Source organism: Gopherus evgoodei, chromosome 10, assembly GCF_007399415.2.
Source record: "Gopherus evgoodei ecotype Sinaloan lineage chromosome 10, rGopEvg1_v1.p, whole genome shotgun sequence".
In the NCBI taxonomy this organism is placed as follows: domain Eukaryota; kingdom Metazoa; phylum Chordata; order Testudines; family Testudinidae; genus Gopherus; species Gopherus evgoodei.
The window spans coordinates 83,762,754-83,778,669 of record NC_044331.1 but is presented as its reverse complement, the minus strand read 5'-3'; the positions used below and the strand labels follow the sequence as shown (position 1 = coordinate 83,778,669).

General features: G+C 45.1%; 1 protein-coding gene across 5 annotated transcripts in view; it reads right to left on the bottom strand.

Moving 5' to 3' along the window:
* PRKCB (protein kinase C beta) overlaps nucleotides 1-15,916 on the bottom strand; it is a 254,791-nt gene that overhangs the window by 24,704 nt on the left and 214,171 nt on the right. For all 5 annotated transcript variants that reach the window (XR_004002305.1, XR_004002306.1, XM_030577510.1 and 2 more), the window contains one exon: nucleotides 5,741-5,881. Coding sequence is in view for 3 of the 5 variants with exons in the window: in XM_030577510.1 (XP_030433370.1) it covers nucleotides 5,741-5,881 (141 nt within the window). In the remaining 2 variants the exon portion in view is untranslated. The remainder of the gene's footprint in view (nucleotides 1-5,740; nucleotides 5,882-15,916) is intronic.

Sequence of the window (15,916 nt, the reverse complement as noted above, 5' to 3'; positions counted from 1 at the left end):
CAATTAGATAATTATTAAATTAAGAATTAAAAAAACCTCACTGACTTCCTTGTTGTCAGCACTTCTGTACTCTGCCATTTGATTTCAACGCTTTCAGAGTGAGGAGACTTTTCAAATCACTAGGTTTTATGTAAAGTAAAGGAGTAATTAGACACCAAAAACAATAATTATCTCAAAGAGAAGCCGAGTGAGTGTGTAAACACACTTCTCAGGGCAAGCGCCACCAGGCAGGGAATTGGTATGCAGAGACCAAACCCAAGAGCAATGAAGCACAACCCCTTGTCAGAATCGCTGACTTTCTGCATACCAGAGACAAGCTGCAGCCCGGATCTCTCCTTACCGTCACTGTGATAAAGGTTAATCAAGCACCACGTAGGAACCAAACCACAAGATTTCAAGACTGTATTTTCAGCACCAAGGACAGAGCAGACCCAAGTCAGGCTGAATAATTAACTGTCTGGTTTTGCTTATTTGTTTTAAAATTACACAATTTTCCAAGAAGTGAAGCGTGGCCATTCCGGGCAGCCAGACAGGGGGAGAGTAAACAAAGGCTACATTTGAATCCAGCCGCTGTGTCTGCAGAGCTCCTACAGAATTAGGAAGACACTGCAAGGAGTTCTTGGGTGCTATGCAAAGGTGGAGATTAGTGAAGATAGTCCCCAGCAAGAGTTATGTATAGACAGGTGACCACCCAGTGTGGTAAAGACGCCACCAGAGCTGAAACACAGCAGATGAGGATCTGACCCAGCCCAGTGCCAACTCACTCCCATTAGCTTCTTAACTGGCACCTGTATGAGAGCAGTGGCCCGCTCTGGCCTCTGGCCTTGTGTACAGTGCAAACCATTTTGCTGTGTTTGAGCAAAGCTGTCGCCAACTGAATTAGCTGACGTGATGCTGAACTCAGTGGGCTCTGCTCTGTGCTGACCACGGAATTGTGATCAGCTTGGCGTCAGCTGACTCATGTTCAAACATGGCAACATTCGGTAGTGCAGACAAGCTCTCTGCACATGTGCACACGTGTGTCCATATGGAGACTTATCTACAGTCTGTATTTTAAAATCTTGGCTAACAAAAAAAGTTCCATGTCATTTATTGTCTTTATATTATTTCAATGGCTAATATGAAATTAAAAAACAAAGAAATTCTGTGGAAGTGAAAAAGACCATGTGAGCACATACTGCCATTGCGTGCACCTTTCTGCGCAAGACCAAACTTACTGCTATTAAAAGCCTTAGACTACAGGTGAACTTTTAAAAGTTATCACAAACTCTTCCTCCCTCAAGGATATTTTAAACCCAGATTTTCTGTATCCCTGTGACTGTGAATGGGCATTTTGGTAACCAGACTGCACCATTTTTTAAAGAAGTGTTCCTTTCCTTTGATTTCCTTTTGGCAGATGGCATTAAACGAATATGTATTTTTTCAACACAGATGCATGGCTGTTGAAATATAAACCATCAGCAGGTACCTGAGTCATCTTAATCCTCACTAATCCAAAAATCTACTGAACCTGCTTTAATACTAATCTCCCTTTCCTATCAAATGTTAAAATATTTCCCACAGCAAGCTGTTAGATGAGAAACAACTGACAATAGCTTACCATGCTCCACTCCAAGGTCCATGTTCAAAGGGAATTTTAAAGAAATAAGATATTTACACAGGACACAATTTGAACATTTTAAAAACAAACACATTGAGCATTTTTGACAGAATTCAACTTTTTGCATTAAAAACAAACAAACAAAAAGACGCAACATGTGGCAGAAACAGTAACAGGACATCTGGCTCAGGAACGAACTGGTAAATGGCAGGAGAGGAAGAAGCAGGTCTGGTTAGAAAATGAGCACAGATGGGGAAAACTAGCAGTTAAATTTCAGGAAAAATGGATCACTGCCAAATGAAAGTCAGTCTCTGAGATTCCTGGGCCCTGTGCTAGATGCTGCAATTTCCAGACACGTATTAAAATACATGACATCATCCTCACCTCTCCTCGAGTTTGCAGCCCCACATGGGTTTTCATTTTTGAATATTAACATAATTTACACAAATATCTCCTGTTCTGAGCATGCAAATAAGGGTCTGGCTTTACAGCTGACCCGAAGTGATTCGCTAGCTGTGATGATTTGGGGAATCTATGTACAACTTATGAATTCCAGTCTGAAATTATGAACTTTTTGTTATATCTCTATCAAACTGCAAACTCCATTTTGATTGTGAGGCTAGTCTGCCTTTCTGCTGTCTTTTTACTCCCACCTAGGGATACCATCCAAGGGGTGCTGACACAAGGCTAGTAATGCAGGGTTGTTAACCTTGATAGTCTTCTATTCAAATGGAAGCACCCTTGGACAAAGAAGGCAGCCAGACTAGAAAAACAGCTCACCCCGGTGGGTAGTAATCATGCAACTGAATGAGCTGGTGGGGCACTCTGAACACCTGACGGGGCTGACTGGGGGAGAGGCACCTGACAAAGGGGACTGCATCTTTATGAAAGAAGGACTCCCCCCAGCTGTTTTAAAGAGAGAGGGAGATGAGCAGAGGCAGAAGCAGAAAGCAAGGCTGTGCAGGAGGAGAAGGGGGAGGATCCTGGACATGCTAGTGGACTCCCACTTCAGCCCCAAGAACAGTCCAGAGTGGTGAGGGAACTGAGGCAGGGAAGGGAGTGTGAGCGTTTTATTGTTTTGTCTGGATCTGTTAGTTCTTGTGCTATGTAAAGAGACAGGTTTTGGAGCTCGTTAGGTTGCATGTTACGTGCTTCAACTCTCACACGTTCTTGAAGAAGTGAATGATGAACACACAGTTGGAGCTCTGGGGAAGAGCGGGCCGGTGCTACGGGGATGTTTTGGGAGGTCAGCACAGGTCCTGGCAGCTGGACAGTGAGGTTCAGTGAAGGGGAGCAGATGGAGTTCGTGCTCAGGAAGTGTGCCATGGAGGCCAAAGACAGATGATGCCAGAGCCTAGCCAAACCAAGGCAAGTTCAAAAGCACATAGGTCCAGCTGCCTGGCAAGTGTCTAGAATGGGAAGCTTTACCAGGGCTGTGACAGCAGCAAGGAATTCTCTTCCCACACAGGGTATGACCTACAGCTTCCTCCCCTTTGAGCCATGGTGCACAAGGCAGCAGTTCAGACTTCACGGATAATCCTCACCCAGGTGTCAACTGCTCCCTTGAGTCTCAAAATGTCCAATATGTTTGCAGTTGTGAGGAATGGGGCATTTATTTATCTGGGAATATGGTCAGAGTGCAAATCCCACAGCAGCAGATCTTGGGTCATATGTGCCTGAATTCCTTAGGACAGCAGAGTTCCTTCATTCCCAGACAAGACTTCAGTAAGCTGGAGTTCTTTGTAAATATATAATAGTAATTTAAACACAATCATGTTCGAGCACATGGTGGAAAGCCAGAGTCCTTCCGGGGCTTGGTGGGGTCCACAGGATCCATGTGGGACTGGGAGACTCAGAACAAATGAGCACAAGGAGGAATATAAGTATCATTATCCCAGTTCTGCAGATGCAGACAGGTGCCCCTGGTCACATGGGGGTTGTGGCAGAGTTGGGAACAGAATCCGATTTCCCAGGGACCACTCCTGTGCCCTAACAGGAGTCTTGGCAACACTGCATAAGGTAATGAGTGTGGCAAATAGGAAGTCGTCACGCAGCTGGGGTGGTGCTAACTTTGCCCACCAGCTGGACAATTTCTCCATTCTGAACTGTAAGGCAAAGGGCTTTAAAAGGGAAGAGGCTGCTAGAAAAGATTGGTGTTTAACCTCAGAAATGTAATGCTAAATCGTCTCCTACAGGCACATGCTCCATGCATTCCATGTGCTGTTAATAGCGAATGAGTATCCTCAGAGGGAACCAGTTCTTGGAGTAAGTCTGGGTATTTCATTACAGGAAACTGGCCCCATGAAGGAAGCAGCAGTGATGAGATCAGGATACAGGGAAAGGTACAATGAGCAAGAATAATAAAATGTTCGGAGAATAAGACCTGAGAGAGAAGGGTCAGGACATGGGGCAAAACTACTAAGAAGAGCTAGGACAGCTGCATACAGATACTGCTGGGATGTTACTAACAGAGCAAAGATTTATCATCCTCCATCTCGGAGGACAGAAAAATAAACATGGCCTTAAGCTGCAGTGAGGAAAATTGGGGCTAAATATAGGGAAAGCTTTTGAAACTGGGATGGAACAAAGGACTTTGGGATCCTCCTTTACTTGAGAGAGTCGGACCCAGATGCACATTTATCAGGAGTGGGTCAGGGATAATTGAATCACTTCTGCCATAATGCAGGGGGACGGACTCACGACCAGATGGAGCTTCCTTCCAGCTCAACCTGAGGTTCCTAAACACAAATCCTGTGAATCAACTTTAACTTTGGGTCTATGGGATCACGCAGAGTGCAGGTATCTGACCCAGAAAATGACAGACAAGTGAGGAACAGGACACACACACACACACACACACACAGACACACACAAAGAAGTGAGCAACCTAAGGACAAAGCTGGAGACTCCAGGAAGTAGATTGTAATAGGGCTGTTATGCCGTTAGCTTCTCGACACCACATGGGACGGCCTATGAGTAATTATTGCCATATGGTCGTTGCAGAAAAGGACAGAGGAGCAGGAGATCCATCTCTCTCTCCTATACTGATGTGTTCCTCGTCACTGTAGTGTTTGAGCCCGTCACAATCTTTCAGGTATTTATCTTCGCAGAACTCTTTTGAGGCAGGGCATTGCTATGACCCACGTTGTATGGTGGAGAACTGAGGCAGAGAGGTCCTACAGGAACACCACGGCAGGTCCCCCAAGAGCTAGGATAGCGCTCTACCTATTGGGCCATCCTTCCTCTCACATCGGGCACGGAACCCTATTTTGTTATTCTAAATGTCTCCTTTCTCCTCTGATTTCTGACTCATATGCCTCAAGCAAGGTGTTATACAGACTGAAACGCACGCTACATTACTGGCTGCTCAAACTGCCTCTCAGTGCCAGCCACATGCTGTCAAAGTACTGATTCCTCTCACCCACGGTAGCTAAACAGACTACAGACCATTGGCAGACCCACATCTCAGAGTTTAGAGCCCATATCTAGCAATATATACTGCACATTCCTCCCATCCCCCAGAAATACCTATAACCTGCCCCTCAGCTAGCAAAGTCCAGCAGGAAGAAATACAGAAACAATGCAAGAAACTCTGATACTCTTTATCCCAAGGATTCTCCTCTGGCTTTCTGCTAATGCTCATACACAATTCAAGCTCCACACTTCCTGGGCTTCACCTGGGGTAGCAGCCGGTGAGTGAATTGCTGCTTCATTATCAGTTCAGACTTAGCATATGTTCCCGAGGTAGATGTTAAGAGGCAGTTTAGAAAGAGACATTTTCAGCTTCAGAGGGAGAACAGGAGAGAGTGACCCAGGTGCTAACGAATTGAGAGGTGTTGCAATGCAATAAGATCCCTGAGCCAACACACACAGGCTTTCTACTTCTGTACTCTGAAGACAAGATGAGGGGCCCCGCTAGGCTGAATGATTTAGTCTCTTAGGATGGTTGTTAGACATGTGCCAGCGTTATGGGCGTGGGATCTCCTAAATATATAAAGTGTGGGATACGTTCGAGTGGGCAAGGAAAGTAGCATCTGCACATATGCTTGTGTATGAGCGCGGGGGGGGGGGGTGAGAGAAAGTGTGTGTGGGGGTGGGGGAGGAAGAGAGAGATAGACACTTTAATACAATCAAACTTACAGCCTTTGGCTTGAACGGAGGTTGAACCTCTTTGCGCTCGAGTTTCTCCCAATCGATATATCGGAAGAAGGCATGTTCCTTGATGTCCCGCTCCCCTTCAGGGCCACATCCCAGGCGTTTGCCAGGGTGCTTGGTCATTAGCTTAGAGAGAGAGAGAGAGAGAGAGAGAGAGAAAAGAAGAAACATTCATTGACAAAAAGCCAAACTGCTTCAGAAAATCCCACCAATCAAACGGGCGCAAGAGGCATCACGTTACACCGTGACCCAGTCTGCCAGGCACAGAGGGACAAACCAGGTCACCTAGCATCAAACCATCTCCCTCAACAGAAAACCCCACAACAGGGCCCAGAAACGCAGCAAGGATTCCCAGAGAGAGTCTCCTCTAAATTCTTCCATGGGCACCCCCGCCACTGTCAGAGCCCTGCCCTCCTCCTCCCTACTCCACATGGGGCTGACATCTCTGCTCATCTCCCCCCCCCACCGCACGACACCCCACTTTTTTGACAAAAATGGGCATTTGTCCCGTTTACTCTTGTCAGCTGATCAAGTTGGCCAAGAACAAATGGGACAAACGCTCATGTTTGCCAAAAACCATTGGGATGGCCAGGACAGGGCTTAAAAAAGGAACTGTCTCGGTCAAAACGGGATGTATTGTCAGCCTCTCTTTTCACAGACCCAGTAAGAAAAGCAGAGAAGAGTAAGGGAATTCAGAGGCGCCATGCAAACATTAATATCCTGGTGGTATTGTCTGGGTTGTGTTCTGAGATAAGATGCAGATACCAGAGGTTTATACAATGTCGATAAGCAGGGAGAATATGAACATAATTCCTGCAACAAAGGACTGCTTCATTAGAAGCAAGGCAGTTAAAACAAACAAGAGCACAACCACTTTGCAGCAAATCTTGTTCTACAGCACAGGACTTGAGTTTGCAAAAGGATGCCACCACGTCCCGCTTGTCACTAGCTGGCTTGTGCAGTGTTCGCACTAGTAGGCTCGCTGCAGGAACCAAAGGGTGCAATCTGTGACCAGCTGCGGAGGTCAGACTAGATGATCGCAATGGACTTTTCTGCCTTTCAAATCTATGAACCTTGGACCTGCTTGGAAAAGGCAAAGGAATGACCAACACTCAAAGTGGGAGGAAGACAGGCCTAGTCCTATGCCTTCCACCCCCTCCATGACATAATTCCCCCTCACTTCACAAGGAGAATGTTCACTTCAGCAGCTGACAAACCTCCACGGCCCCTTCTCCTTCCTTGGACAGAGATTCAAATTTTCTCTCTCTAGGTCATGCTGCCAATTTCCAGGGCGGGTCAGACAAAGAACAGTTCTCAACCTGCTACTGGCCAAATCTGGGAGGCAAGGTGTGACAAAGGCCCAAACTGTCAGAAGCTCGGATTGGGCAACAGGGGATGGATCACTTGATTCCCTGTTCTATTAATTTCCTATGGGGCACCTGGCACTGGCCACCGTCGGAAGACACGATACTGGGCTAGGTGGACCTTTGGTTTGCCCCAGTATGACCGTTCTTAAGATCTTATGCTTAAAGGCCCAAAGCAAAGGGGACACACAACACTGCTCACGCAGGAAACAGCTGCTTCCTTTAGTGTCAAGGCCTCTCTTTCTAGAGCTTCTGATTCATGGCTCTATTTCTGATGTGGTGTCTCCTCATTTTTTATTTACATGTGTGGAATGTGGTAACATTGGGACTAAAATGAGTGACAGTCCTCAAAACTAGGGACAATTGAGAGGTGTGCACACAACTCACAATGCTGTTTGGGTGAAAGCAGGATTCAAGTGATTCTGGAACCTGGACCTGGCCTCTCTGTCAGGGGTGAATTTCACCCTCTGCAGAGAGTCCATCCCAGCAAAGCAACAGAACTTGTGTGTCCAAGTAGGCACACACAAGTTCTGGAAGTTGCAAATGTTTTGATGTAAATCAACCATGTAACCCATGATTGCATATAAACTTGTTCAGGGAGACTTATCTTAAAAAAATGTTCCATGCAGACCTAGTGACAAAGAAAAGCCTGCCCCCTCAATCAATCAATCAATCAATTGGAAATACAAATGTGAAGTGAAGTAATAAGGTTGGAGCCAACAACTGCCCTGGTGGCCAGTGGCAGTGCATTCACTAGCCAGCCAGCCGGGAAACCAGCCCAGGTTAACTCCTAAAGTGCCAGTGGTTGAGTAGCTACCGAAGCAACATTCATGGCTTCCACATCAGCTCTAGAAATCCCAGCATCTAGCAGCAAAGTGTTAGGCAGCAGGCCCTGGCTTTTGAGATCTGGATCAATCATCTTCCAGACAAGATGTGCTAATTTGCTAGTGGCGAGGATCAAAGCATCCCATTAGCAAGCTTAGGAAGTGGTATTGTTGTCCGTCCAGTATAGCATCACTCCCTCGCCCTCCCCTCCTGCCAGAGAAGAGACGCTGCAATTGCGGCTGTCAGGAACACAGGACAGCTGTGGTTGGGAACGGGAGTGGTGGATCTGGAAGAAGAAGGGTAACACTGATGATAGGACTCAGAGTGGGGGGAACTGAAGCTGTTTTACTTGCTCATTATTGGTTTTGGATAATATTGTCTTATCTGATATTGAAGTGTTCGAGAATAAAAAATTACATTGTAATAAGCTATGCTGATGTAATAAAAGCAACAATGTCCCTGCTCATTCAGAAGAATAGAGTAAGTAGCCTATATATAAAAATGTAGTCATGTTTTTATCTAACGATTGCTATGGATCCCCCTATTCCCCTACCAGAGTGAATGAGCCACAGAAGTACAAGGATGGGCCACACCACCTGTCCCATATGGCAGGGAGGAGGCTGTTCTTGGTGGTCAAAGTTCCAGATGGAGGCTGTTGGGTGGCTCTCTCTCCTTCAGTCTTTTCAGTACCAAAAAGAGTGGGAGATTCCCTGTTTCAGATCTTTGCTCTGGCATTCACTATATTCATTATGATGCTGAGGCATTTCATCTTTTCATCTCCCTCACAGGGCTCTGGATCAGACCCTCCCTGATAAGTCAAATCCTGCCAGTTGAATCACAGTGGTGAGAGAAATAGTCTATGAATCAATGAAAAGTTATTAGGAAAGCATTTCCTCTACAACAATTTGAGACTCTAAAATGTCCACTGAGACAAAATTTGTTTCATTCAGCTGCAGTCTCTCTCCATTTGATTTTCACATGCAACATTAGCTTGGATTACATCCAGCCAACATGCAAAGAGCTATATAGGGGTGGAGGGTCTTCTTTCTTGGGCCTGATCCTAGAGATGCTTATGCACGTTTCACTTCACTGAAGTCAATGGGACTCCTCATGGCAGTGAAGTTAAGTACGTGTGTTGACACGACCAGGGCCTCAGCCAAAACATCAAGCACTGGGACTCCTACATATAAAATTCAGCAGTGAAAATGCCAAGCAGGATGAGTCACTTCAAATATTGAATTAAAAACAAGACACGTGTCAGCCACGTGATTCCTCTGAAGACCTATGAGCCTACTCAGCTCCCACTGACTTGGATCAGATCCTGTGGAGGCAGAATGGCAGAAATACAGCATCTCACTGAGAAACTAGCGGGATCTGCTTCTAGTTCAGATTTGACAAAAATCTGATGGTCACAATTTAAATGCCAAAATGTCTGCTTTTCAACGCCTACTTGGGTTTGTATGGAAATCTCACTCACCTTTCAGCACTGTTCCTCCCTACACGACAGTCCCCTTACTTCCCTTATCTCTTTCCTCATACACCAAGTTATCATGCTCTCCTCACACAAGAGGATTTAACATTGAAGAATTATGGAGAGAATTTTCAATTTCACTGAGTGGATTTTGTGTAGTTCTAATAACTGATGTTGTGTTTCCACAGCTGGTATTAGACTGAATGCTGAGTATTCCATGCATTGTCTACTGGAGTTAGCGTTCTCCAATGCATGATATCATAAAATTGTTGATAGAGCTAAAATTTCTCTAGATTGGGACCTAAAACAAAATCTACCTATGAGTTAAGAGAGAAAATTTGATTATTGTAGGGGAACACATTAAGATTTGAACTAGCATCTGTTCCATTGCACCTACTGTTGTTTTATAGTCAGCTTCTCAAACACAGCAGTAAATATATCCTACATTAATTTACTAATTAGGTTTTACTAGCCAAAATCTTACCATTTACCTGCTGTTTTTCTAGTAGCAGTTGTTTCAGACACACACTGACACAGACACACACACAGTTTAAATTTAAACTTTAAATTTTCACAATTTAAATTTAAATTTCCCTGTTAAACACACAATTTTCCAAAGTTAACACAAATCCACACCACATTCTGAACAGCTTGCCTTAGGGTGACCAGCCAGCAAGTGTGAAAAATTGGGATGGGGGTGGGGTGGCAATAGGAGCCTATATAAGAAAAAGACCCCAAAATTGGGACTGTCCCTATAAAAATTGGGACAGCTGGTCACCCTAGCTTGCCTTGATGACTGAATTATAAAAGATTAATTTTCTACTTGATGTACCTGTCTGCATTGCTGCACAGGGCTATACTGTGATGCAGTTCTTCCTCTGTATTTTTGATACATGCACCCAGAAATTAAATCTTCCAGTTTCCTTTTGTGCTTTTATTCTTCATGTTAGCATAAAGGCACCATCTGCTATTGATATACAGAAGCCCAGGAAGCCTACAGATTGATTCTTCTGACTTATAGAAGAGAATCATTTGGCATTGTGCGTATATAATAGGAAGAAGTTGGTTTAATTTCTACACTAATGCCGTGAATACAACACATGACCGTAGATGAAGAGGACTGGATTAGACCAATCCATATACAAGGCCAATGGTACCTTTCAAGAGTTAATTCAAGCAGCAATTATGTAGTCTACGAAAAACAATTTTGTATCTTGACTATGTGGTCAGCTTCTACTGATTCAAGTCCTAATGCAGCAAAGTCCTTAACCAAGTACCTAAGGGTTTTGCTGATCTGGGGCCTTAACTTCTCAAGTTATAATAAGATTAGCCAATGGAGATGCAAAGGGAGCTACATTTTTGAGGGCTTTGTTTAAAGCAGATTATCCTGCACTGAGAGGTGGAAATGCTTGAACAGATCTTTGACCCTCTCTAAATTCAGTGTCTGGCTCACATGACATGCATGGAACATATTGAATTCATTGCATATACTAGACATGTCCCTAAAATGGAGATTACCACTCAGAGTTATTGTGTACCATGGTGTCTGGTTCTGAAAGCTGGATTTGTCTCCACTGTATGTTCATTGCCTATTCATTACCTACTGAGAGCAACTCTAATGTCTTCATGATCTGCCAGTTATCCCAAAACATAACAAAAAGAAGGGAAACCTCACTTAAAGAAAACCACAGGCCTACACAGCTGAAAGCCACGATCTGTAGGTTTCCCAGATTCTCATGGTTGGAACATGGTCACAATAACTTGTGTCCCTTTAAACTGGGACAACAGAAACTGAGATGAACCATCAGCCATAAGGGAAAGCAAAGATACCATTAAGATCAGACAGACTGTCCCAGAGCTTTCCCCCATCAAAATTTGAAATTTGACAAAAAATAGGTCATTGAGAATTTAAAATTTGGAAAATTTTGACCATCACCAGAATGCTGTGAACTGTCACTTGCAGATTTAGTGAGTTGTTGGACTGGCATGTTACATCATGCAGTGTGCCAGGGCATTCAGCATGTCACCACAGCCTGGCACAAACACATCACCCCGATGACATATCCTGCCAGGCAATCTTCCCATATTATCGGGGTCACTTAAAACTGATGTTAAAAAACTTATAAACCCCAAAACAACCCTCCCCCACAAAAAAAAATTAAAAAACAAACATTTTATCAGCTTATCAATGTTATTAAAAGATAAAGATTCCATTGGAAATATCAGATACTGTGTGTTACTTCAATATCCGTGTCACCAACAGATCATAGGGGTAGTGGGATGTGGAATAGTCTGATGTGTCTATTACACCACTAAAATGATCTAAACAATGTGCTAGTTATATATTATATGATGTTTTCCTCCCCCAGGCATCTGAGCTATTGAAAATACCACTCCAAATACCTGTAGATTTTACTGAGAAAGCAAAGGCAGGAAATGCCATGGCTATCAACAGAGATTCAAGAGGGACCTGGTATTCACAGGCAATCTGTTCACCTGGAAACAGTGACTTTGTTCAGGCACATTCAAAAGTCTCCATATGGGACGAAAACCATGTATATTTATGCCAGTGCTTTAGTGCACACATGATCCACTAAATACAGGCTTTAGGAAAACCAGTTGGGCCACAAACAAGAATGTGTCCCTCAAAAAGAGAAGGGGTATATTTTTAGTTGTTACATGCCAGGCAGTCTGAATAGAAGACCAACCTGTCATTTGATCTAGGACACAGGTCTGATGGCAGGAGCCTGCCCAGAATGAGTGCTGGCTTTTGATAGCTGAACCAGTATTTCTGGTCTCTTTAGCAAGAATGGATTGCACAAAGAAAGCTATGCACAATAAAATCAATTGTTACTATGTCTGCCTTGCCCTTTCCTCCCCCCACCGCAAAACAACCAGTTTCTTCTCCTAACCCCCCCCCCCGACCCATTTGATACTCTAATAGGGAAAGAACTATTACATTTGATCTAGTAAGTGGCATTTAATGAAGACTCAAAGACACAGTTAATATACCATTTGTTTCCCAGTGAGTGCCTCTGATGAACATTTACCATTTGGCTCACGCAGATACAGAGCCTTCTGTGTCAAATTGCTTTCCATCTCCTGGCTTCCCAAAGCAACATCTAAAACCATACTAAATGATGACTGGCACTAGCACATAGGAGTAAAATTGTGTAGGGACAACAAAATCCCCCTTCAATTGTTCCTAGAAATCCTGGCTGAGGTATACAAAACCTTTTATGTTTACAAGCAGAGCTTTTTCCAATTGCTTTTTTCACGGAATTGATATTGGGTTGTTTTTGTATATTAGCTAATGAAACTTTTTCCTGGAAAAGCAGCAAGACTTAGATGCTCATTAACTTGAAGGTACCACGCCCTCTAACGTGTCTGGACAAAGTCTGTCTTTTCAGCTTACTGAGGCTTCTTAACATTGCAGTCCGTTTTTTTGTGAGGGAGCAGGGGATAATGGGAGAAAAATGCAATGTCCCTTGTATCTTTTTAGTTCAGAAAACTATATGTATTGAACCAGCACTTTGTTGTCTACACAAAGTAAACAAGATAAAAAAAAGAATTTACAAAGGAGACCAGACTTGTATGTATAGTTAAATTTCCTTCCATGCAGTTTCATATTTGCCAGAAGTGAGAAAAACCATTACAGCTATATCCAGCAGATGTTTTAATCATAGTCTCTTCTTGTCGATTTACAGCATTCAGGTTTTGACTGATGTGACAGAAAATACAGCAGAGAGCTAGATTTATCATTGCTCCAATCTCTAATCACTCGCCAGCGTTGCTCCCTGGAGCACTGCGGGAATAATGATGTTTAGCATAACACCAGAAAACATCTTCCTCTCTTCATTAATGCCAAACTTGGAGAAATAGCCTCCTCCTCCCCCCACTAAAAACCAAAAAGTTGGCAGAAACTCCCACTCAGATTAATATGATAGCTTCTAAATTAACATGCAGACTTTACTGTTACTTTTTACTGAAATTGACTGCCAAGTGACTTGGAAAACAATCGCTTCTCTATGACTCACTTCAAACCTGGAACACTTCAACTTTCCCCCTCCAAAGTGCCAGTACTCCCATTGGTAACACATGCTACGAGTCCTGCTGCAATGGGAAAGAACTACCCAATGCTGCAGCAGCAAAATCAATCACAGGCTGTGTCATTATCTACAAACAGGTGCAAATGCTACTTTCTGAGTTACAGACAGCTTGACATTTTAAAAATTTTTAAAACAAATAAAGAAAAAGTTTTTAAAAACAAAGCAGGCACCCTCCACAATAATCTAATGATCGGGGAGCTTGGACTACAGCTGACTGAGGAATGGAGTCAAACCTGAATAATAAACATCCACATCAAGACTCTAATGTTCTTTGATCACTTAGAGTGCAAATAAAACTAGGCATGCACTTAAGTCTGTGTAGGGCTGGCTCCCAGCTCAGTACACTGCTCCATACAGGGGCTCCTTTAAAAAGCCATTTGATAAGGTAAAATCAGGCCTTGACCCTGCAAAACACATATACGGGCACTTACATTTGCAGGATTCTGGCCTTACTTCCTACCTTAAAATTAGTTAGAAATGTCATTATGAAGTTTCCCAGATCCTGGCCCTGATATTGTTTTATGTCTAATACAAACACATGAACTCCCCTGCTGCCACTCAGTGTGGTTAAGGGGCCTCTGGATAAATGGTCCTAAGTCTGGTGCCTGCTATCAGCTTCCACACTTCATCCCCACCACTCCCACTTATCTGGAAGGCCAGAAGCCCAAACCCAAAGACATGCCCAAGTACTGCCTGGAGACTGTTGCACCCCCATGTGCTCAGCTGCAAGGTCATGCCCTTTGACGTCCATGTACCGCCACTAAGGGCTATCTGAGAAGTGCTACATCAGCACAGCTGCACCAATGCAGCTGCACTGCTGTAGCACATCTATGCCGATGGGAGAGAGCTCTCCTGTTCGCATAATAAACCACCTTGGCAAGAGGCAGTGGTAGCACTGTCCACACTGGTGCTCAGGTCGCTGTAACTCACGCCGCTCAGGGGGTGGCTTCTTCACACCTCTGAGCGATGCAAGTTATACCAAAGTACGTGGTAGCTTAGACCGCGCCTAAGACAGCCATGAAAATAAAGTTTGGTCCTGCTTCTAAACGGGATGGAGCTGCTTAGAGGAGAGGAGACCCATTAATGAAGCGATTAAGCACAGGCTGGTGTTTGACCTTTATTTCTCTTGCCACAGGGTGCTACCAGTATCAGAGGGCCTGGCCTAGAGAGGAGAGCTGCGCAGCAACATCAGAGCCAGCATATGGGCAGAGCTCTGGAAACTGGCTTGGACAGTTGGCCCCAAAGGCACAGCTCGGGCTGATGGAAAGGGAGTGAAGGGGGTGCAGAGCTGGGCTCGAACCAACACGTGCTGACCCGTGCTACCGCCCACCAGCATTGCCTGAGCTACAGCAACAGCATGACGACGTGGGAAAAAAAGCCAACAGGTATTTAAAACCCTTTAAGACAGGCATGAAATAACAGAGACACACCATGCGGGAGAGGCTGGCCTGGAAACAACCTGTGGCACCCACACCAGAGCCGAATGGATCTTCTTGTTAAACCCTCCAGGGCTGGGGGACCTACCCTAGCAACTGGCACGTCTTTGCCTTTGTAGGGCTGTACGCTATGCTCCCCTTTGACATGTGGCCCCTGCTCCCCTCCCAGCCCATGCTGCACTGGGCAGATGGGAGCAGCACCCAGCCGTGTTCTTCCCATCAGCGGGAGGAGCAGCAGCGTAAGGAGTCTGCCTCTTCCCAGGGAGGTGCCAGGGCCCCTCTTTGGAATGTCCACACACAGTAACTCACCAGGGAAGGGAAGGGGAACACAGCTGCTTTCTGAGGCACGCTCTCCCTCCTGCACAGAACGGGGAAGGGGCTCAATCTTTGACCCTGACCAGTGGGTGGGGTGGGCTGGAAGATGCACATTACGGTGGCACAATCTCTCCGCTGCAAGTGTTCAAAATGGCTGGCAACTGGACACTAAATATACAGCACTGCCTAGTGCCCTCCGAGGGCAAGGTGAGCCCCTAGACCCCTTATGCTTTAATGTGCAGCATGAACATGGATCCCATTGAAATCCACGGCAGCACACTCACTGGCAGTACCCTCTACCCTGATATAACGCGACCCGATACAACACGGGTTCGCATATAGCGCGATAATCCCGGGGCTCCAGCAGCAGGGCTCAGGCAGCGCTTTAAAGGGCCCGGGGCTCCAGCTGCTGCAGGGAGCCTAGGGCCCTTTAAATCACCGCTGGAGCCCTGCCGCCGCTACCCCGATATAATGGGGTTTCACCTATAAAGCATTAGGGAATTCGGGCTCCCGAGGACCATGCTATATTGGGGTAGAGGTGTATTTCACCCCGGCTGCAGAGATGTTAGCGCCACAGTTTTGTCACGGAGAGCGGCCACAGGATGCAAAACTCCAGAGGGCTGCAGTATTACTGCCTGAGA